The 23,688-nt window shown below is 43.2% G+C and overlaps 1 protein-coding gene across 3 annotated transcripts in view; it reads left to right on the top strand.

The window, feature by feature from the left end:
- TMCO4 (transmembrane and coiled-coil domains 4) overlaps nt 1-23,688 on the top strand; it is an 84,499-nt gene that overhangs the window by 12,170 nt on the left and 48,641 nt on the right. For all 3 annotated transcript variants that reach the window (XM_032779542.2, XM_032779543.2, XM_032779544.2), the window contains exons 4-8: nt 4,641-4,668; nt 7,537-7,669; nt 20,503-20,600; nt 21,965-22,108; nt 22,744-22,863. In XM_032779542.2, coding sequence (XP_032635433.1) covers nt 4,641-4,668; nt 7,537-7,669; nt 20,503-20,600; nt 21,965-22,108; nt 22,744-22,863 — 523 coding nt within the window. The remainder of the gene's footprint in view (nt 1-4,640; nt 4,669-7,536; nt 7,670-20,502; nt 20,601-21,964; nt 22,109-22,743; nt 22,864-23,688) is intronic.

Genomic DNA, 23,688 nt, shown 5'->3' on the forward strand with positions numbered 1-23,688 from the left:
CTACACTTTAGTGAAGACGCAGCTTCTCCCATTGGCATAGTTAATCCGCCTCTGCCACATAGTTTTACCAATGTAAGTTTGTAGTGTGGACCTGGCCTTAGACATGATGGGCCTGAATCTCATTTACACTTAGGCCCCTTCACTCAGCTCAGGCAGTGTAAAGGGTCTTCAGGTAACCATACAAAGCTACTTTCAGGTGATGCCTACACTACCACGTGTGTCAGCATAACTTACGTCACTCAGGGGTGTACAACAAAGACTCTTCTTGAATGTCCAGGGACTTTGTGTCTTTGGTTCGAAGAGAACAGTGTTTCTGAGACAAGGATTAGAGGAGTTGTATTTCCTCACTGGAAGAACAACTGAACTTCTTCAAATAGCTCACATGAGGAATTATATAGGGAAAAGGTTTCTGTAGACTGATGCACCTGAGGCTTTTTCTGATGTAACTGGAACTGCCATATACTCAAACTGAGATCAGTGTTTCCTCGTGACTTGAAGGTTAATAACCTAAGAGACAAACCTTTGCCTGCTTTTATCCTTCCATTCTGTGCTTTCCTGTTGTCTCTGTATGCTGCACGTACTCACTTCACTTTTATGATTTGTTTGATTGAGTTCTGATAACCATAGACTTCTGGAATTCAGTGACAAGTTCCTGTTAGTGCTACGGAATGTGCTTTTTTTAGGGTTATTTGATAATTGTTCTGCAGTGATGCTGAAGGGATGATTCATGAAGGCAGGTGGCTGAGTGGTTTAGGGAGATGTACAGAAGTACTTCTTTTTACCTTCTGTTGCACATTGGACACAGTCTGCCCAGGGCTGAGATTTTCTTTTCTTTGTTGTGAAGTGGTAGGGAGGACTGAACATAAGTCATATCTTGATGCTTGTAAAGACACATGTTCTTGTGGATATTACAGATTAAAGGCCATCTTCTGCCGTTGGTTCTGAATGCTGTATTTTTCTCCTTGTCTAATTTTCTTACACTTCTGCTTTTAAATTCCCAACCTTCTCATGTCTCTCCCCATTCCTTGATTCTGAGAAGAGAGAGGCTGATTCTTATCAATGTCATTAGCACTCTTCCCTATCTTCACCGTGTATCTTAACTAGAATCTGTTGATTGAGTGAAATCTTGAGGATTATGAGTATTATTTATGTTCATTTCGGGTGACTAATGCAGTGGAGTGTTTGGTAAGATGAATCTTTTAAAGACAGTTAGCTCTGGCAAGTGAGACAGCAGTGATACTATGAGTGGAGATTGCTTTGCACACATAAAGCAGCTCAGTAAAAATAAACCTTCAATGAAAACTAGTAAACTCTCTCTTGGAATGTATTTAAATAATCTTGTTGTTGTAAGAAACATCACTAGTAAACTTTTTAAAGAGGGAGTTATTGTAGGTGACCTCAAGAAAGGGCAAAATTGAGCTTGTGCCGTTTTTTGTTTCTTTTTAGTATGTAAAGAAGAGCTGAAAGCTTGTTACTCCTGCTTGATTTTTGGGTAAAGAATATCTAAAATGTCTGTTTTACCCTGTTTTTCTTCAAGAGGCCTCCCGTGGGTGATCCGGAAATGTGGATTAGAAGTGTTGGGGAAAGGGTGTTGAATCTTTAACAAAACAACTTCTCATCCGGCTGTTTATTGGGTTTGGGGGTTAAATAAGTATTAACAAAAATATACAAAATCCAAAGAGTCTGAATAAAAATCACTTCCCTTTCTCTGTCGGTTTTCATAAGTTTGGTATCTGTGGTGTCACAAAACTACTGAGTCTCTAGTTCAGTAGTTCTCAAGCAGGGGTACATAGAGATCTTCCAAGGGGGTATATCCACTCATCTAGATACTTGCCTAGTTTTACAACAGGCTACATTAAAAGCACTAGCAAAGTCAGTATAAATTAAGATTTCATATAGCCAATGGCTTGTTTATACTGCTCTGTATGCCTTACACTGAAATGTAAGTGTAATATTTATATCCAGTCGATGTATTTAATAATTATATGGTAAAAATCAGAATGTAAGCATTTTTTCGGTAGTAGTGTACTGGGACACTTTTTTGTATTTTTCTGTCTGATATTGTAAGCAAGTAGTTTTTAAGTGAGGTGAAACTTGAGGGTACACAAGACAAATCAGACTCCTGCAAGGGATACAGTACTCTGGAAAGGTTGAGAACCACTGCTCTAGTTGTCCACAGAGTTTTACAGGGAGAAGCAAGACGTGAATTTCAAATGTAAAAAACAAGCTTTTGTAAGACTGTTTAAAAGAGCCTCTTATGCCAACTTCATACATCATAAAGAAGCAAACAAGGGCACAGAGCCAATTTCATTTTTCTTTTGTACATCATCTTAACAAAAGTACTGATGAGACAGGCAACAAAAGAACAGACTATTATTTTTGATCTAAACTAATCAATACTTGTTTTGTTCCAGTTGACAGCACACGTGAGTGTAGTTCAAAGTCTGAGACAATTAGAAACAGGTTGGCACGCCTATAGCATCTAACATTAGCATTAGCCCCAGTTTGTCACTCAGTCAGTCGGAATATCTGCACCCACCTTTCGGCTTTTGAGACCTGCTTCAATCCTCTAAACTCTCAGGCCAGCAGTTTCAAAAATGAGTGCCTGGAGTTAAGCTCCATATTTAGCCACCTAATTAAGTGGCCATAGTTTAAAAAACGCTCAGCCTCCCGTAAGTCCCACTGAAGCCACTTCTGCCAGTTGAATGTGCCTCCGATCTAGGTCAAACCTATCAAGAATTGTTATCCTGCTACAAACACCCCAAGGGTTTGCTGCCTGACTTCTACTCTTTTCTGGGTCAGCGGGTAACATTCACTTAGAAATGATGGCTGGGAACAATGTTGATCATTCACTTAAATTACATGTAAAGATTTTAAAGTAAATTGACGCCTGTTGGCCTGTTCTTCCGTGAAAGACTTTTCCCTGGTCTGTTTGTTCCTGCATGGGTGGCAGAACTGGGAAACACTGTGGGGTAGCTCCACTCCTTCATAAACTCATGCATGTCTGGGGTAGGCAAGAGCATGACCCAGAGGGGTTAGAGTGGCCGCTTTGGGGTCCTGGATTAGGCTGGGGAGCAGGGAGTCGGACCTTGTGGGTCTGGAACATGTCAAAAACAGGTATGAATACTGGGGAGCCTCCTTCCCAGCCTGGAACCATCTGCCCTTCCCCTCCACCAAGTCTCAGTAGCTCCTGTCACTCCCTTCTTGCCCCCCTATTTGCAAGAAGCTCCTTCCTCCATCGGTATTCATGTAATTGATTCGCACATCTGAATTATACAGCAGAACCTTCTCCATCTGGGAATAATAATTCAGAGTCCAGGGAGTTACACTGGGTTTGGGAGTATCTATATTTCCCCCCTCTTGCATTAGCGATTGGCTAAGAGCAGCTCACTCACCATTTCAGATTTCCCATACTCGGGGGTGGAAAGAGGGTTGGAAGAGTTTCTAGGATGCAAATTATGCTTAGGTGCAGGAGAACTAATAATCATAAACTCCCTGGCAGCATCCTGGTTCTTCAGCATCCTGGTTCTTCAGCTGTGCTCTTCATTTCCAAAGAGATTCCAAATTTTCCCTATAAACATGCACACGTCTGGCTTTTCTTCACAATTCCTTCCTGGTAGGCAAGAGAGAGGCATGTCGACTGAATCAGTGCTGTATGCTGTGTCTGCACACAACCTTAAACACTGTGAGTGATGGGAAAAAGGAGAACATAGTCATAACAACAGCAGTTTGTCCTTCATTAGCACCTTCCGTCCAAGCTCATAATTAATCCTCACAGCCTATATGTGAAAGGCCTGTATTACTCTGTTTTCCAGATTGGGAAACTGAGGCCCAGAGAAATTAAATTGAAACATCTTTAAAAGTGACCATCAATTCTGGTGCTCTGCTCAGTCTACACTGCAATTAAACACCCACAAATGGACCGTGTCAACTGACTCAGGATCACAGGGCTCAGGCTAAGGGGCTATTTGACTGTGGTGTAGATGTTCTGGCTCAGACTGGAGCCCGAGCTCTGGAGCCCAAGCCCAAAAGTCTACATCGCAATTAGACAGCCATGCATTTTTAACTGAAGTGTAAACCTACCATGAGAGACCTGGTTTTTCAGAGATGCTGAGCCCCCGTAGCTACCATTGACTTTAGCTAAAGTTATGGAAGCTCAGAGCTTCTGAAGATCAGGTCTGAGGTACTTCAGTTTAGGCATCCAAAACTTGGAGACCGCTGTTGAAAATCTGGACCTAAGTGAGTTGACCAAAGTCACATAGCATGTTTGTGGCAGAGACAGAACCCACATCTCCAGATTCACAAGCCCTGTATAATTGCTTGGTGTTATCTGATGATGATATGATAATCTGTGATAAATTTACACACTGCTCCTTTATACATAAGTGAATTGTTCTACCACTTTGCAGGTGACTATTTCTGCCCAATTACATATAGCAGGGTATGGATACCTTTGTGTTTAAAGCATCCAGCTTTGATACACACTGTTTTACTGAAATGATCCACTATGGTTTCTCATATTCATATACTCACATGCTGAAATCACTTAATTATAGTGTGTGTCTAATTCATTATTTTATTTTAGATTTTTGGGTAAAATGCCATCAAATTTAACTTACTTGTTTCATGTTTTGTTTTAGGATCTTGTGTCCTTCTCTCTTAAGGATGGTGAGTGTTCTTTGTGTTTAATGAGCTTTTATAATATAGACTTATTGACATCACATACAGTAAAACAAAATCTTATTGCAAAGGTGAATATACCATCCCAACTATTATAATGTTATTTCCGTTCTTTTAATGTCAGCAGCGCACTGTTTCCCTACTTTAACTTCAAGAAAACCATTTTTTGTGCTGTAATATAAATGTTTAATAGTATCCTGCAGTTAATTAATCTGTCCTGTTTTGTGATCTCCTGATCCTACAAACCTCTTTACATCATGGTTTAACATGTAAATGTGTCCAGTGTCAGAAAAGGTCTGAAGCTAAATAATTAAAATGATTTTTTTTCTGAAGAGGCTTATGGAATTTAGGTGCCCAACTCCCACTGAAAGTCAATCAGGCCATTTTGAAAATCTCTGCCTAAACTGTTTATTCTGTAAATTACTTCAGGTACTGGCAACCTGTCCAGGAAATAAAATTCTTCATCTCCTGTGAAGCCTATTTTGAACAAATGATAATATTTTTGTTTTCTTTAATAAGCAAATGTTTTGTTTTAATCCAGGAGGTGGATTAAATTGCTAGAATGAAATTTCTAATGCTATAAAGAATGCCTAACTGTAGCAAAGTCTTCGTGTCAGATCAATGGCTGCACTTTGCAGCTGTGTGTTTTCAATTCACCTTTGCACAGGACTGAAGTTAATTTATTGTTGTTAAGCCTCATCCACCTCAGGACAAAGTGGCTTTTTTTCCTTGGCTTTCTCAGTTTATTTTTAATGGAAAACTGGAAAGTTAGGCAGCTATTATAAGAAAGGTTACTACATCCCTCTGAAATAATACAAAGTAATATTTTCATGTCATCACCTTGCAAGTGTATTTATCCCTGTACTGGAAAAGCAGAAACCAAGCTGTGAGTTAGCAAAGAGGCAGGATGCTGCCATGATTCTGGCAGTAGCCTGAGACCCTGCTCTGCTACAGACTTCCTGTGTGACCTCAGCAAGATATTTAGGCCCAGATCCTCAAAAATGTTTAGGTATCTCATCCCAGTGAATCTCAGGTCAAGCAACTGAGCCTGGGTAACTACAGATGCTGTCATTGCTCGTAACTCAGGCCCTACCAAATTCACTGCCATGAAAAATGCATCGGGGACTGTGAAACCTGGTCTCCCCAGTGAAATCCGGTCTTTTGTGTGCTTTTACCCTATACTATATTGATTTCATGGAGGAGACCAGAGTTTCTCAAATTGGGGGTCCTGATCCAAAAGGGAGTTGCAGAGGGTCTCAAGGTTATTTTAGGGGGGGATTGTGGTATTGCCACCTTTACTTCTGCACTGCCTTCAGAGCTGGGCGGCTGGAGAGCAGCAGCTGTTGGCCAGGCTCCCGGCTCTGAAGGCAGCACCCTGCCAGCAGCAGTGCAGAAGTAAGGGTAGCAGTACCTCAACCCCCCCTACAATAACCTTGCGACCCCCTCCCCCAACTCCGTTTTGGGTCAGGACCCCTGCAATGACAACACTGTGAAATTTCAGATTTAAATAGCTGAAATCATGACATTTACTATTTTTTAAATCTTATGACCGTGAAATTGACCTCAGTGGACCGTGAATTCGGTAGGGCCCTACTCATAACATTATCCAGCTCTTTACTCTTTCTGTGCTTTAGGTTCCCATCTATGAAATGGGGCTAATAGTTCTTCCTTGCCTTATAGGGATATTGTGAGAATAAATACATTAAAGACTGTGACATGCTCAGATCCTATAGTGATTGGGGTTAGATAAATAACCTTTCTGTTTAGATTAGGTAACAACTGTCCATGAAGTGCAATCTCCATATCACGTCTCTCACAGACTTGCCAGATGTTTCAGGCTGGTATCTTCACATGCTTACTCTTAAAATGCAATGCCATCTTTCATGCCAGAGTGCACCCAGAATAAGTTACGAAAACAAGAGAATGATGCTGTGAAGATGTGCACAGGACAAAGAGTAGATCTGGCACAAAGAGTTTAAAATCTAATCTGCTTAAAATATCTTTTTCTTCAGCGCTCCTGCTTCCCAGCCCCAGAGTAAATCTAAAGTGCCACAAGTACTCCTCGTTCTTTTTACCGTTGAATGCTGTCAGATTGCATTGTCTATTCCTTCAGCTCATGCAGTGAAGCATAAGTGCAAACAGCTGTCAGCAATATACATATACCAAAGCAAGCTTGTAGTTGGTTCTGTTTTTATTATTAAACTCCAGTCTCCCTGTGATGACAAATGAGAAACCCTGAATTTAAAGCTTATATCTGGAGGTGTGTTTAAACAAGGTAATAAATCTTGCGTTGTCACTTAGACCTTGGGAGCTGCCTCCTTTTCCCCATATGTCTATTTCACATTGGTTTTGGCACTGGTCTTGCTGCAGCCTCTCCTTGCTGGGAATGAAGTTATGATCCTCTCCACAACTGCCAGTGCTTCCTACCAACAGTGAGAGGTTGAAGCGAGGTCCTCCTCCAACTCCTGCAGTGAAAGGGGTGGAGATTCTTTGCCACATAGGCACTCGCCTATTATAGTGAGTCTCTGCTGACAGTTAGGAGTTTTGTGGGCAAGGAATACTTCACTATAAAGTGACAGGTGGGCGCCTAGGTCCTGATCCTCAGCTCTTATGAATCAGCCCAGATCCATTGACTTAAATGAAGCTAATGAATTCACAGTCCTGTGCTTTACCGTGTTCTAATTGGTGAGCCCTCATTTCTCCCAAATCCGTGGATATTCTGGCATGAACTGAAAGGATAGACAATGCTGTCTCAGTACTGTATAAATAGTCACCACCCAGAGCAGAGTGCAACGTTTGCTGTTTGATCTGATCTGATTAAAATTGATTGATTCCCTATGTTTCCATCTATTTAAGGCTATTACGATGCCCGAGCGAGGGTGCTGATCTGCCATGTCACTTGGCTGCTGAGAATCCCTTTAGAGGAGCTGGAAGTCTTGGAAGAGTCTCTACTTGAGAGCCTGAAGGAGCAGGAGGAGGAAGAGTCAGAGTAAGAGCATTTGTAATAGAGCTTTGCGTTGGCTGTGAGTTTAAAACAGGCTCTGCTCCGAGCATGTAAGCTCACCGTGAATCGCCTGCAGCTCTGACACTCCCTCCTGTGACCCTAAGCCGGTCAGTTATGGATTGATTTGTTTCAGAGGTGCTCATAGGTCGGGCTGACGTGAGATGGAGCTGTGAATGCTCAGCGCTCTGAAAATATGGGCACCGGGGACCAACCCTGCAAGATGCTGAAGGCCGCCCAACACCTCCCAAGATTGGGTCCTTACCTCTCTGCCATCCTTACTTACAGTGTGTAGCACCCTGGGTTACAGACAGTTTTGATTATTTCAATTGGAATACTCACTAGTAAGGTTCTAATCAGTATAAGTAAAGGTGGAAGAGTGAGGCCCCAAAGTAAGTGCTACATATTATTATCCTTGTTCAATCCCACTCTGTTTCCCATCTCTACAGTAATGCTTCTGCCACTGTGATGTCATTACAGACTTTTAGCTTCAGTTCCTCAGCTGGTGACTTCAATGGAGCTACCCCAGTTTACACCAGCTAAGGATCTGGGACTGGGTTTGGAAAGGTGTTTAGGTGCCTAAAGATGCAAATTGGTGCCCGGTGGGATTTGACTTCAGGGGGAGTTGGGTACTAATCAGTTTAGGCACTTCTGTAAATCTTGCTAGGCACGTATCTGCATCTTTAGGTGCTCAAATATCTTTGTCAATCTGGCCCTTTGGTCTTAATATTTAAGATAATTCATTTCACCCTCATAATAAGAAACTTCATTATGAAACTGTCAAAGCAGTAGCGCTCATGGGTTGTGCTGGCTTGGGGATAGAATGGACAATACTTTAGTTGTCATGCAGAGGGAGCAGGTGGAGGCTTAGCAATGTGGTGAATGGTAAGTGTGTTTTAATTCACTTACAGGAGAGCTACGTAAACACAGGAAGTTTATTAGCTTAATCTAATCAAGTGCTAATAAACACATTAATCAATCTCTGTGACCCAGTGTTGCTTAGATGTTGCCTTGGGTTTTCTGAACAGCTTGTCTCACAAATTTCTCGTTAATGACTTTATTGTAAAAACGAGTAGTCCAAATAATCTCAAAGGTTGTGAATGGCTGAACAGGACGGGGTTTTGCTGGAATACAGGAGTAAGGGTCAGTATTGATGGATTTTTTTGTGCTGCAGCTGGTAGAAATGGACTCAATCTCAGGCGCTAGTGTGTGAGAATGCACGTAGTGAGGGTGACATTTTTTGATTAGTTTGCAAAGTTCTTTACCCTTCGAGATGTTATTACAACAATGGGTCATTATATTTTGTTCAGACTGGGGCTCAGCTCCTGGGATATGATACTTAGAGGAATCACAACCTAACCCAATGGGCATTGCACATGTGCATGACTTAGACCAGTATTGACTGCAGAATTGCATTATATACGTTAGAAGCTTTGCTTTGAAAACTTTCCTTTAGGTCCTTACCACCAGATCATAGAGAAGAGGAGCCTTAAGCATTATTCGTGGGGGAGCAGTTGGCTTAAGACATTGGAAATTGGGATATGGAGTCTCTCAAGTTCACCTCTTAGTCACTCGTTCAAATCCAGCGATGGTCAGTCAGAATCAGATGTTGTTACCATTTGAAGCTTTTTGTCTAGCAGTCTGTGTGAAACAATCCGGTGTCCCTATAACAAAAACTATTACCACAATTGGTCCCCTTCTTGGCAGTCTCAACAGAGGGGCCCCAGAGACTAAATACATGAATGTAGAAACTGAGCACAGCATTCATTCCTAGCTGTGGTCCCTCCAGGTATGAGCTGAGGAATATTGGCCATGGGCAGGGTAAGGAAATGACATTCGCTGTGTCCTACCTGGACTTCTGATAATTAGAAAATATATTTGCTAACACTCAGGAAGAGGAGTATGTCGCTTTGCTATGCATTGAAATGAGAAGCTGTCCAGTGCATCTCTTCACTTGGATATATTCCGAGGGATCCTTTTTGGTCAACCTCAGCTCAGATACCACCGACCTTTCAAGGATTCTACTGGTTTGAGTCAGCAGGAGGGCATGCCTTGATTGCAATGGGCCTCATAGTATGCAACTTACTTCTGACTGGCATCAGTCTTAGCCCATTCCTCATGCTTTTCCACAACTAAAGTCGTCTTCTCCTCAAAGTGTGCTTTGGTATCTCCACTGTCAGTCCCATATTTATAACCTTCCCTTCTGCCCTGTCTCTTTTCCCCATGTCGGGTTTCCTCCTCTCTGTCCTGTTAAAGTCACTTTGGCCTTTGACCCACTATCTGTCTAGTTGTTTTCATGGTATTTTAAGCACTGTGCCTTGGTCTTATTGTGATTACAATGGTTATTTCTGTTGTGCTCTTACGCTGCCATTCACTGATCCTCTCACAGAGTCAGATTGTCCCCAAAGATCCAAGCATGGGTGTCTCTTCCCACCCCACTCCCTGTACATGAGTTCAGCTACCATTTTGTCAGCCCGCAGAGGACTCTTTGCAGCATTGGAACTTAGCAGGGAGTAGGCGGCCCTATGTTGATGGTGGGTAGGGCTATATAGGGGTGGAAAATACAAAATCATCCCCCACTCTAGCCTCACAGAGTTACCTAGGAAAAGGAGTCCAGCATGAGGTTGCACTGCTTCTGCCTTTTAAAGGGGTTCCCTACGACAACGCCTGCCAGCCAAAACTTCAGCAGCCTCTGCATATGCATTTTTACCCTATACTTGTAACAAAAAAGGGTTTGCTCCTGTATCTTCTGATGCAGAAACTTTCACCTGTGGCCCAGTACATGCACAGTTAGATTTTCAATATGGGCATCTGTGACATACCCAGGGCACAGTTTAGAATAAGTAGTAGCTGGGTCACCCCTACCCTCTTACCTGGAGTGCCCTTTACACGGCTTTGCTACTGTAGCCTCCGGTCTGGCCTGTTCACAGACAGCCTCCAGCGAGTCCCCCCCCAGCTATGTCTGTGTGTGTGCTGCAGCCAGCCACACCTTGGCTCCTACCAGCCTTGGTTCTACTGCAGGTGACCCCAGCACACTCCTAGTCTCAGATTTCCCCCCGGATATGTGTGTCCTGTGCCGCCCAGCCTTCTCCTGGACAATGCAAGTATGTCAAGTCCATTGTTTCTTGAAGGTGATAATATGACAGCTTATTAATTCAAATACACCTCTACCTCGATATAACGCTGTCCTTGGGAGCCAAAAAATCTTACCGTGTTATAGGTGAAACCGTGTTGTATTGAACTTGCTTGGATCCACCGGAGTGCGCAGCCTCGCCCTGGCCCCCGCCCCCACCTCCCGGAGCACTGCTTTACTGCGTTATATCCAAAATCTGGCTGAAACAGTTTATGGTTCCGGAGAAGTAGTTGCAAATCTGAAACAGTTTATGGTTCAGGAGAAGTAGTTGCAAATCTGAAGTCACTGAAGGTATAGAAAGACCAAGTATAGGCAGGTAATTACGCATGTGGAAACGAAACAGCTTCATAACCCAACTATGAATCATAAAGTACAAGCCATTGGAAAGGCAGAGTGAAATACCAGAAATGTAGGAGCTTTCAAAGGCAGTTGATGCCTGCTATAATCGGACTGCAATGAAAGTTAAAGTTCTGCTGATGATAGTTTTATGATATTGTATTTATAGACAGGATTTAGCTGCCAACTATCCCTGAACCCAGATACCTCAAGCCCTCATTACCGAGCGTGAGAGCCAGCCAGCTGTGTTTCTGTTCTTTTGATATCCTCCAATTTCTGGTTTGGAAAACAAGAGGGAGATTTGTCTCTCCGCTTTGTAGAAGATCTGCTGGCACTACCAACATTTCTACTCTTTTCCATCCTCAGATGATAAAGCGTGGCATAGATAAAAGGCTTACAAGCAGAAGATCATACAAACACCTGTGATGTTGGACCATTTAAGGTCTGCAACCAGGGCATTAAAAAAGGCAGCTATAACTCTTGAGCAGCTTCCTAGTCTGTCCCCAGTAAAATCTTAGCATGTTCATTCGTTCACATGGGAGCAAATACATCTAGCACCACTAAGACTGAAGGAGTTCCATTAGGCAGTGAAGGTTCCAGTCCTGTAGGAGAAGGTACAGTACCGCAGGAGAATAGAAGCAAATGTTGAAATCCACTAAAAGAAACAGGGCAGCATGGTCTTGTGTTCAGGGCTGTGACCTGGCGGGAGGGAGATCCACGCTCCTCTCCTGACTCTGCCACTGACCTACTCTGTGACCTTACACAAGTCACTTGCCCATCTATAAAATGGGGTAAAATCTTTGGTCTCTGTAAAGTGCTTAGAGATGCTCAGGTGACCATCACTGTCAAAGTGCAAAGTATTAGTCTTCCCATTGCCATGATCATGCTAACCTCTTAAGACACTTCTGTAACTTGTAAGTTCTTTGGGGCAAGGATCGTCTTTTTAGTCTGTGTTTTTTACAGTACCTAGCACAGTGGTTCCTGGCCCATGCCTGTGGCTCGTAGGCATTACTGCACCATTAATCATAGTGGGTTTGTTTACGCTGCAATTAAAACCCCTCAGCTGGCCTATGCCAGCTGACTCGGACTCATCGGGCTGTTTAATTGCTGAAGCCCAAGCCCTGGGACCCTGCAAGTGGGAAGGGTTAACTAGATAATTGAATAACTGCGCATGTAATAGAAAAAGTGTCAAAATATATATAGAATCTTGGCACATGCATTTTTTCATACAGACATTGTTAAAGATGTAGCCCTTGGTGGCAGCACAGATGTTCTCAGCTTCTAGAGGTTTTCTGTTGCATAATATGCAAAATGAGGTCAAAATGAGGTAAAAATAAGTAATGTTTTTAAAAGGATATATATTTATTGGGGAAACCTTCACCCCATTGACGTGAAAGAGCGTTTTTGCCATTGACTTCAATGGTGCCAGGATTTCACCTGCTGTTTCATTCTCTACCTGTCGTGTTTAGCAAAACTACACAGTACAAGAGTTTGGGACTTGCTCTAAATTTGTCTTTATCAAACATACAGAGTGTTTAGCAGGATTCTAAAAAGATCGGACAATTGTATGGATAATGAAAGTACTCACAGTTATGTTAGCTGGGATTTCTAAAAAAAATCCAAGTTTGGAAGGGATATAAACTCTCATGCTTCAGGTCTTAATCCAAACAATGAGAGGGTTAGGAAGAAACTTCCTCATCTTCAAGCCATTCTATAATTGTCCTCTGTACATATGACTTCATCTGAAGAAGCTGGTATCGGCCACTGTCAGAAATAGGTCAGTGGACCAGTTTGGCAGTTCATATGCTCCTGTTTACCATTCAGTATTTCCTCAAAGACTGACAAACAAGGGCGGTGGTGTGAACCGATTGACACAGACTAACAAAACTGATATTGATTCCTTATGTTTCATGACAGGTTTATGATCCCCTTACTATATTGCAGCTTAAATGCATACTGTACAGGGCAATAATGACTGTATTTTCATAATAACCTATGTCACAATTCAAGGCAACTGTACCTGTATTTCCCACTTGTGTTCCACCTAGGGCACCTTCTCTACTCTCCTGACTCCTCAGCTGTGACCTCTCTTGGGCGGAGACCTACATTTCCCTCCCTCCTGACTGGGATTTTTCCTGGCTGCACAGTTCTTTGCCTACACCGTATTATTCCAATAAAGCCAGAGTGCCTAACCTGGCCAGCGTCTGTGCTTTGCATACTGTACCAAGGCTACGAACAGCATAATTGCTAGCAGTTATGAGTTACCACACATCTCTTTCTCAGCAAGCACATTTATTGTTAAGATGAAAAGATTACAGAGAAAACATCTTTAAAACAGTGCTAATAAGCTTACCAGAAATCACTCCCCATTGCCAACTCCGGCGGAGCTCTGGCAGGAGTCGGTCCTTCAATCCCACCAAGTTTTTTTTCTTTGGTAACAAGTTCATAATAGCTCAGCTCAGAACTGCGCAGACCAGCCTGTTTCTTGGGCCATAGATGGCCAAGCTTTGGGACCAGGTAATCGGCAGACGATGGTTCCCTCCTCAGGGCATAGCTTCAAAAAGCTGGTTTTTGGGTGACCAAGGGAAGGGATTTGCATTCACCTCCCCATTTGAGACTGCCACATTATTCAATATAGTCCTTTGATCATCCAGGCCCACAATAATACATAATCTTTGCATTTAAACAATGGACTCCAAAGATACTGAACTTAATTCAAGGAGGTTTTTATAGATATTTTAGGAAATTGCCATCTCTGTCACAGCATTCTTATCAAGTGATCTGTAATTCAAAAGTTACTGAATTACACATTATTGTTGGGAAATATAGTTTGACGCTTGGGCTTGCCTACATGGTGCTTTAGTTGGCACCAGAGGGGTATAAATTTTAGTCCACACTAGCATGTTACACACTAATTGGCCCATGTGAACCCTGCTGACACACATTAAAAGTTCCCTACTGCACATTAATCTAGATCAATCCAGGTCAGTTACTACCCTGATGCCCACTAGGAAGCTTTTAGGCCCACACCGGCCAGTTATTGTGCAACATGCTAGTGTGGACTGAAATTTATAGCCCTCTGGTCTAAAGCGCTGTGTAGATAAGCCCTTCCCCTTCTTTAGTTAAGTTTGACTTTTATTACGGTACTTACCCTGTTCTGTTCAAAGCAACATCTCAACTTGCTGATTTGATTTTCTTTCATATTCTCCCATGTTAGCTTATTTTATTTCCTTGTTCCTCCAGGGCATGGTCATGCTTTTGTCTTCAGTAAACTTTGACAAAGTTGAGTCTTTGTACTTTCAGAGACTTGATTTATTTTATTTGAAAGTCACACCAGGTATCATCTAAAAGAAATAAGCCAAATCTTCAGTTGATATAAATTGATGTGGCTCCATTGAATTCCATGCCAGTTTACATCAGGTGAGGATGTCACCTGGTATTTTCCCCCCAAATATACACCAGGTTGAATGATCATAGCAAAAGATTCCTGTATGTTTTTGAAGGAATTTTTGGAATGTAGAAGCAATTTCTAATCTCCGTTACCACCAATGTAATTCCAGCATAATTCCATTGTCTTCAGTGGTATTACTGTTGATTTTGAACTGGTGTAAATGAGACCAGAATCTGACCCTGGTGTGTTTGAAGTAAGTATAGTGGAACTCAGACTGTGGTCTGTGGCCCACTGGTAGTTTGCAGAGCATTTGCAGGTGGCCTGCAGAGCTTCTTTCATCTCAGTAATGAAGAATTTGTCACTCTTCAAGCAGTGATGTTTTCTGCTTCTTTCAGACCAGACTAGAAATCTTCAGGGCATTCCAACAACTTCAGTGATCATTAATCTTGTAAAATAAAGCACCCCTCTGCACCTTTTATGGCTGCTTCATGTTAGTTGGAGCTTTTCAAGAGGAGTAGGAGAGGGAATTTGGTATAGCGTCAGCTGTGATCCAGTTTACAGATAGCACAGTTTGACCAGAAGTAAACCACGCAAAAAAAATACGACACAACCAGATCACCATGTGACCTGGAGAAATTAGGTCAGTGTAATGAGAGGAGGTAACAGGAACAGATTTGGTCCTAATAAATGTAAAGCCCTGTGCCCACAACTGGAAATGAACAGCTCAGGTGCAGAAGGAAGGCATGTAACCAAGAAGGCACGTCCACCACATAAAGCAAGATTCTTTTAAATCATGCCATCTTTTTACTTTTTCATGTGGCCAAGCGCTCCAGTTACTGCAGAGTTTAAGATTAGGCAAGAGTGATGTCCACAAGTAGGTTCCTGTGTTCAGAAGTGGTCCACAATATGGACATGTTTGTGAATTACTTGAATAAGTAATCGGAGCAGCACATACTTGGACCTATGTGGAAACCCAGTGTCAAGTCAAACAGAAGTTGTGTGCCTAGATCAGAGTTCAGTTGCTGTCTTTTTATTCTGACTTTATGGCTAGAGAAAGTATATGTATGCCCACCATATAGCTGTACTACAAATTGGTGTAAGTGAGCTTTCACGATGCTTAAGTGTTTTAGGAGCGTAAGTCTCATTGAGTTTCAGTGGAACTTGTGCATTTAAGTAACGTAGGTACGTTTGAAAATCCCATCCTTCACTTTTGAAAATCCCACCCTTAGCCTTTTGATTTTCTGCTGTGTTTGTCCCAGTTGAATTTATACATTTTTTCCCCTAGCTATGAATACTTAAGATGTAGTATCAGAGGGGTAGCCGTGTTAGTTTGGATCTGTAAAAAGCCAGAAAGTGTCCTGTGGCACCTTGTAGATTAACAGAAGTATTGGAGCATGAGCTTTCGTGGGTGAATACCCACTTCGTCAGACACATGTGGTGGAAATTTCCAGAGGCAAGTATAAATGTTTAGGCAAGACTGATTCTAGACTGATTCTTGCCTGCACATTTATACCTGCCTCTGGAAATTTCCACCACATGCATCTGACGAAGTGCGTATTCACCCATGAAAGCTTATGCTCTAATACTTCTGTTAGTCTATAAGGTGCCACAGGACTCTTTGTCGCTACTTAAGAGATAGTATAAGCCAATCCATAATAAGTTCACAGTGTTGTACAAGGAGAGCCATGTTGAAATGACTTTAAGGTCGTGTCTACACACAAATTTAAATTCAAATTGGTGCATGCTATTGTCTTGACGCTCTTATTTCAATTTGGCTTAAACCTGTTCCAAACCAACTTAAGCTAAACCAGGAGAAGCCATTTTTAAACTGAAATAAGAATGTCCACAGTGGCTTGCACCTGTCTAACTAAATCAGTTTTAATTCACATCTTTAGATAAACTGGTTTAACTCTAGGTATAGAGGAGCCGTTAGGACAGAATTGTTTTTAAAAGGAAAGAAAAAAGTTAAACAGTGCTGGATTTCAGATGTATTCATTTTTCACTCTGTTCTTCTGATGCAAACTAAAAATGTTTATGGAGATCATGCAACCTTGGCTCATGCTGCAGCTTGGTTATCAAGACTATCAGACCTTGCACCTTATGATGTGAAGTTAAACTGGTGCTATCCTGTTTTACTGCCCTTGAAGTACATATAGGAAACCTTATGCAGAGTTTTCTTTTTGAAATGCTGGGAAATGGGCTGCTACATAGGGCCAGGTATATCCATCATAAGAGTCTTTGATTTGGAGGAAGGCAAAAATGAAAACCTGTGCTATGCATAGCAATTACGTAGTCCTGCACCACTGCAGGAAATCATCTCCTTAGCACAGCTGGTAGTTATAATAATAAATTACACTTCTAGTGCCTCTCATCCAGAAGGCTCTCAAAGCACTTTACAAACTGCGTAGACAAACATCCACTTAACCTACTGGTGAAATGCAGCCACCTCTAAGGTAGAACATGGCAGTGCTGTGCAACAGTTTGCAATAGGACAGCTAAGGATAACTTAACTAGTGCTGTCCATGTGAGGATCTCAGCCCCCTTTAACATCAGTGACTTCATTTCACAGTGCCCCTCTGAAGCAAAGTGAGGGTAGGTGGGTTGACCAAGGTCATCTAGGAAATCTTTGGCAGAGTCAGGTATCAAATCCAGATTTCCCAATTCTCAGTTTCATACTTTAAGGAAATAAGTTTTCCATCTCATCTGAAATACAGCCCCTCCAGCAGCACAGTACCCTTAACCCTATGATGATCATCAATGCTGGTGCCTGGGTTTTCTTTGGAGGCCTGCTATCCAAATACTAATAAGATCTGACTTTCCCTGATGTAGCCTAGTGGTTAGATTGGAGGACTAGGGGTCAGAACTCTTGAGTTCTGCTCCCAATCCTACTCCCTGTGACCTTGAGGCTAGTCTGTGCTTCAGTTTCCTCCCCTGTAAAATGGGTATAATAAGATATACCCCAACTAACTCTCGCTTAACTAATGTTTGCAAAGCATGCTGAGATCTTCAGATGAAAGGCTGTATAATAAGTGCCTATTTTGAGAAGATCTGGTGAGCTAACAGGCCAGGGCAATATAGCTGCTGGCTGTGCCCTATCACATGAGGATTGAAAGCTCTGGCTGTTTTCCTCTTAACTAATGTATTGCCAATGCTGTACTCATTCAGGTGTGTTTCATCTTTTCAGAATCTTTATTAAGCTGTTTGTTCCGGTAATATCCCATAGCCATGAATTGCTACTGTATGAGCTTTCCACAAGGCAGTGGCAAGAGCAGCGCATGCATTTACCAGTAGAATCACAAAGCGACTCTTCATTCTCTAGCAGGAGCCTCCATTTTGCAGTCTGGCCACATGTACCTTAAGGTCTCTGGCACATATTCATATCTCAGCTTACATGGGTGCAAATCCAGAGTAATACCGTAAATGTCAGTGGATTTGCTCTGAGACAATTGAGTTCAGCAACTGATCCTGAGTATTCTCCTTGAGAGCCCAGTTTAAATAAAAGCTGATTTGATGGATTTGGGTGCCTAAGTGTTTTGCTTCAGGATCGGACATGAGATGGCAAGGCTCCAGCTGGAAGGAGAGAGTTGTTTGTGAAGCCACACAGGCAATTAGGGAGCGTTGTGGGCTAAGAAATGAGGAAGGATCCTCTGCAGCTTGAGTTTGATCAACAAGGTAACATCAGTGGATTTTTGTAGCAATTTGTGAATAAACAGAGCAAATACCTTTCCTCCAGCCATAAAATCTGAGACCTACTGCTGGTGTCTGAAGTTATGTGGAAGGGGCAGTGTCTAGGAGGGTGCCGTAGCACTGTGATTCCCAAACACTGATCCCAGCACTGGAACTTTAGGTTCTTGCTTCCTTTGTTAAAGCTGAGCTGGGCACCCGTGTGCTGCCACTGCCTGCCTTCCTACTGATTCTCTTGAACATCAGATCCTCAGCAGGTATAAATTTGTGTATCTCCATTAAACTCAAGGCAGTCCATTGATTTACACCAGCTAAGGAACTGCATGCCATCCAACCTGTAACTGGCAAGGCCAAACTTCAGAGCAGCCTGTGATCCATTGCTGGTTAGAGTGGGCCCGATTAAATAGGAGCCAATGGGTACTGGCTGACTCAACCTAGGTCCTACTTAGCTACACTGGTATGGTTGCCTGAAATAGTTTGGAAGCTCTGTCTCCAGTAAGGTATGGTGGGGTCACTCTCTGCCTGAATTTTGATTGTGTTTAACAGATCTAAGAATAGAAAGCTAAGCCCTCCACTAATAACCCTGCCGCAGCACAGAGAAAGGAAACAATTTGTTTTCCACAGTCATTTGTTCTTCAGTATTGTTTTCTGTCCCTCCTATTACGGGAATCCAGCACCTTAGTGTCTGTTAGCCAGTGGGGAATCTCCAGCTGCCACAAAACAACCTTGGGAAGGCAATTCCCCAGCTTACTTCCCAGCTGCAGTGACTCTAGTTTTCTGCTTTGATTTGATTTGTTGCTCTAAGGGCCTAGCAGGCAAGTAGCACTTTTTTCTTTTAAGTGTCGCTTTCGTAAAAACTGTTATATAGGATTGACTTACAGCCAGTATCTAGGAAGAGAGGGAAATGAAACTACAAATGTGGAGCTTGCTGGGGGTTTTTTGGGTGGGGGGAGTGGAGGTGGGGGGTGCTAAGTCCGATTCCAGCCCCACCACCAGACGTAACCTTTAAAACTTCATTCACTGAGCCATGACATTCGCCGGAATCCTAATTTGTTTCTACTTGGCATCTAACAGGCCTAGTCCAAAAGTAATAGTCCAAGTCAGTGCCATTGACATTAAGGGGAGATTTACTATTGGCTGCAGTGGGATCAGCATCAGATCCATACGGTACACTTAAGGCAAAACCTACCCCATGTCGGTGAGGCACACAGTTGGGGTTTACAGACTTAGGCTTGCAGGGCTCGTAAGATAGCATTGAAAATAGTGGTGTAGACATTCGGGCTCAGGGTGGAGCTTGGCCTCTGAAACCCTCCCCCCTTCCTGGGCTTCAGAGTCTGAGCCTGACCATCTGTACCGCTGTTTTTAGCACCTTGGTGCAAGCCCGAGTTTGTAGATCTGAGATCTGAGACTCCCTGACGAGGGGTTTGTTTGGTTTTTTACCATGTAGACATACCCTTCGGAGTGCAATGAGTGCTTCTGAATAGTGAAGGATTCAGAGCCCTCAAGACTGTTTATGCACAGAATGTGCATCACTTGAACATGGAAATGTCCTTCAAGTCCTGAGCTGGAGGGGTACTCTCTAGGGATGAGAACAGTTCAGTCCTTGGTGTCTCTGCAGAGACAGCCAACAAGGGTGCCAGGTAGTACAATCTTTGGTACAGGCACTTGTCTCCTGAGAACTGGATCTGCACCACCCTACTCATTTCACAGAGGCTGCTCAACAGCTGGCAAATGATAATCAGCCCAAAGTGGGCTGGATGCAGACTTGTGATCTAGAAGTGAAAGGCTCATTAGCCCGTAATAGCAATCCCTAAGCCATCCACCCTCATGTTTCATCTGTAGGGCCCGACTTTGTTCAGTGAGACTTTTTTGAATGGCATCATCTGCACAGTACTATAAAAAAAGGTGTTCCATATTCTGCAAACGTCAAGAGAGCTTATTGATCACTGTTACATGCATATTAGCAATATATGGATGTTAAAATGCTTGCTTTTTTCATTGTACAAGCTGCATTCTTGTATTAGGATGGATTTTCCAGGTAAGTCACTGTGTTGGTGTTTGTCGTCAGTTACCTTGTTTCAGTTTAAATCAGTGGCTTTATTTCTGTGGTCATAAAACTTAAGTGTGTTGCCGTAATGCACACCTGCATGACCGTGTTTACTGTTCCCAGTAGTGGAATTCTATGCTGTGAATCAGGAGAGCATAAACAGATCTGGGTGTTGTGGTGTTACCCGTCGGGCTTTCACGTCAGCGCTCATGATTTTTATTCCCATCCAGAACTGCAGAAGCATCAAGAAGAAAGAAAGAAAGGAAGCGGAAATTGAGAAGATACTTGATGATTGGCTTGGCAACAGTAGGGGGCGGAACAGTGATAGGTGAGGCTGCCCTGCAGTTTCTGGGACCTGACTGGGTTACACAGATGGTGGCAAGAGCAGAGTGGGAGTTGTGAAATGATTCATTGAGCAACAGCAGCTGTGCTTCCATCTTCGCCCTTGTTCTAATTTTAACACGTTCATTGCTTGTAATATTGTCACGTTCCAGGTAATAGTTCAAATCAGATACAAGGAAAACTCCAAAAGCCAGGAAGATTCTTATGGGCTTTGCAAAAACGAAACCTATGGGGTTAGGGGCAGTCAAACCTAATATTTCTTCTCAAGCCAGCAGGGGCGGCTCTAGCTTTTTTGCTGCCCCACGCACGACAGGGAGCTGCCTTCGGCGTTGCACCTGCGGGAGGTCCCAGGTCCTGCAGATTTGACAGCTTGCCTGCAGGAGGTCCGCCGGTCCCGTGGATCTGGCGTAGCCGCCACCGAATTGTCGCTGAATCCACAGGACCGGCGGATCTCCCACAGGCATGCTGGCAAAGGCTGCCTGACTGCCGCCCTCGCAGGGACCGGCAAGGCCTCCCCTGCGGCTTGCCGCCCCAGGCACGCGCTTGGACCACTGGTGCCTGGAGCTGCCGCTGCAGGCCAGAAGTAAGGTATTGTGACTTCAATGACTTCTGTGGAGTTACTGTTGATTTGCAAGATGCAGAAGATGGGAGTAAATATACTTTTCAGCCTTCAGAAGGTGATTTTCCAGGACAAATTTGAGCTCGATCGCTCAACTGATCTATTAGGCAGAATTGTTTGGTGATTCAGATGTATACAAACATATGGCCAGTTCCTCAGCTGATGTAAATCGATGTAGCTCCCTTGGGTTGAATGGAGCTACACAGATTCATACCTGCTGAGGATCTGGCTCTTTAAACTTATTTCTCCTCATGTACCCTGGTGTTAGAGAGAATCAGACACATAATCTTCTCTAGACTCTCCAAAATCAGAATAATCTGGGATTGGCCCAGGATTTTCTAATAAGAGATGGCTGGAATTTACATTCTCTTATGCTGATGTTTCTCCTTTGACTTCCATGGAGTTAATCCTCATTTATACTGATGATAATGAGAAGACAATCCAGGCTGGAAACTCAGCGAGTGGGGAGGGTCTCTGAAAATCAGAGTTGGGTTTGTTGATGGAGCAGTGTGGGGAAGATTTCTGACTGGATTTCTGAGGGGAAGGTGATCCCTTCTAGTTTCTGGTTCAGGTTCTTCCATGAGATGTGGTGAGTTAGCTCACTCCATGGTGCTTGTTAGCTGTTCTCACAATAGGAGGTTATCCCCTCTGCTGATACAGCACAAAGACATGAAAATCTGTTTGTCTTCCACCACGATCATGCACGAAATTCTCACTTGCTGCACCTCTAGGTTTGACTGGGGGTCTTGCTGCCCCTCTTGTTGCTGCTGGAGCTGCAACTATCATTGGAAGTGCTGGGGCAGCAGCTTTAGGGTCAACAGCAGGAATCGCTGTCATGGCATCGCTCTTTGGAGCAGCGGGAGCTGGCCTTACCGGTAAGATAACAGATTTAGATTCTAAACCACCAAGCCACGGAATAGTGTATGCAAAGTCACGTACTAATGGCTGAGCTTGAGAGTGTGAGGTCTGCAAAGGGAATTGTGGACTAAACAGTCTACTTGTACAGAAGCAGAACTCAACCTCTGGTTCTTCAGCAGCCCCTGATCTTCATAGCCCTGCGCTGGCCCTCTTCTCGAGCCTGAGTTAGATATATAGACCATCTATCAGGGATGGTCTAGACAGTGTTTGGTCCTGCCATGAGGGCAGGGGACTGGACTCAATGACCTCTCGAGGTCCTTTCTAGCCCTAGAATCTATGAATCTATTAATTATGCCACATCCTAGTGACAATGCAGCATTTTCCCCTAGGTTAATGCCAACTGGGTTAGACACTGTAGACAAGACACCCTCACCTGACAAGTTACCTTTGAGATTGTAGCTACTACAGTAAATGGAACCTTTTCAGTTTTAGCTTTAAGAACTATGGTTTAATAGAGGACAGTTATTAATTATAGCAGATAATGCCTCCTGCTGCCGTCCCATCCGATCACCCAAGCAAAGCGCTAAGGATTTGTTATTAAATTCTGCCGTTGGCAGCCCTTCCCATTACTCTGTGATTTCAATACCTTCAGGCTACAAGATGAAGAAGCGAGTGGGAGCCATCGAAGAGTTCGAATTCCTCCCTTTAACTGAAGGGAAACAACTTCATATCACCATAGCCATCACTGGCTGGTTGTGTACTGGGAAATACGGTAAGAGCAAGACAAGAAATCCTGGACAGCATTTTGTAAAGCCGTATTTGTAACGTCAAAGATGGGAAGTATTGTTTATATATGAATCATGAAATATAGCAGGACCAGGCTGATGTGTTGGAACTTTTAATCCCCATCTGCTTAGGCTAGTGTGAATAGGTTCAAAATGTAAAAGGGAGCATTGGATGGTGCTGGAGGTTTGGAATAGAAATTGTGCAGTCTCATCTCTGGTCATCATGTCAAGTTCATCCAATGTTGATAGTAACTGAAAGTCGTGGTGGCTGTTGGGTAACCTGATGTAAGTTATGTGTTTGGCACAATGTGCAGTGACTCTGGAGACCTAAGTCCAGTTTCTCTGGAGAGGTATTCACATCACAAAAACTAACATACCAACTGACGTTCTTTGGAACCTGAAGCCTTCTATTAATGGTAGTGCACACCAGCAATGAACTGTCAAACAGAGTATCAGAGGGGTGGCCGTGTTAGTCTGGATCTGTAAAAGCAGCAAAGAATCCTGTGGCACCTTATAGACTAACAGATGTTTTGGAGCATGAGCTTTCGTGGGTAAATGCATGCATCTGACGAAGTGGGTATTCACCCACAAAAGCTCATGCTCCAAAACGTCTGTTAGTCTATAAGGTACCACAGGATTCTTTGCTGCTTTTATCAAATAGAACTTCCCCTGCTCTCCTCCCCTCAACTGCAGTAGAACAGAGTTTAGTTACCAGTTAAAAGGGTTTCTCCATCAAGTGTTGAATATTCTGAAAGGGGAGCAGTGTTTAATATGGGGGGGAGGGTTACCTCAACTCTGTTCCTAGGACCATC

The sequence above is a fragment of the Chelonoidis abingdonii genome, chromosome 23 (assembly GCF_003597395.2).
Source record: "Chelonoidis abingdonii isolate Lonesome George chromosome 23, CheloAbing_2.0, whole genome shotgun sequence".
Taxonomy (NCBI): domain Eukaryota; kingdom Metazoa; phylum Chordata; order Testudines; family Testudinidae; genus Chelonoidis; species Chelonoidis abingdonii.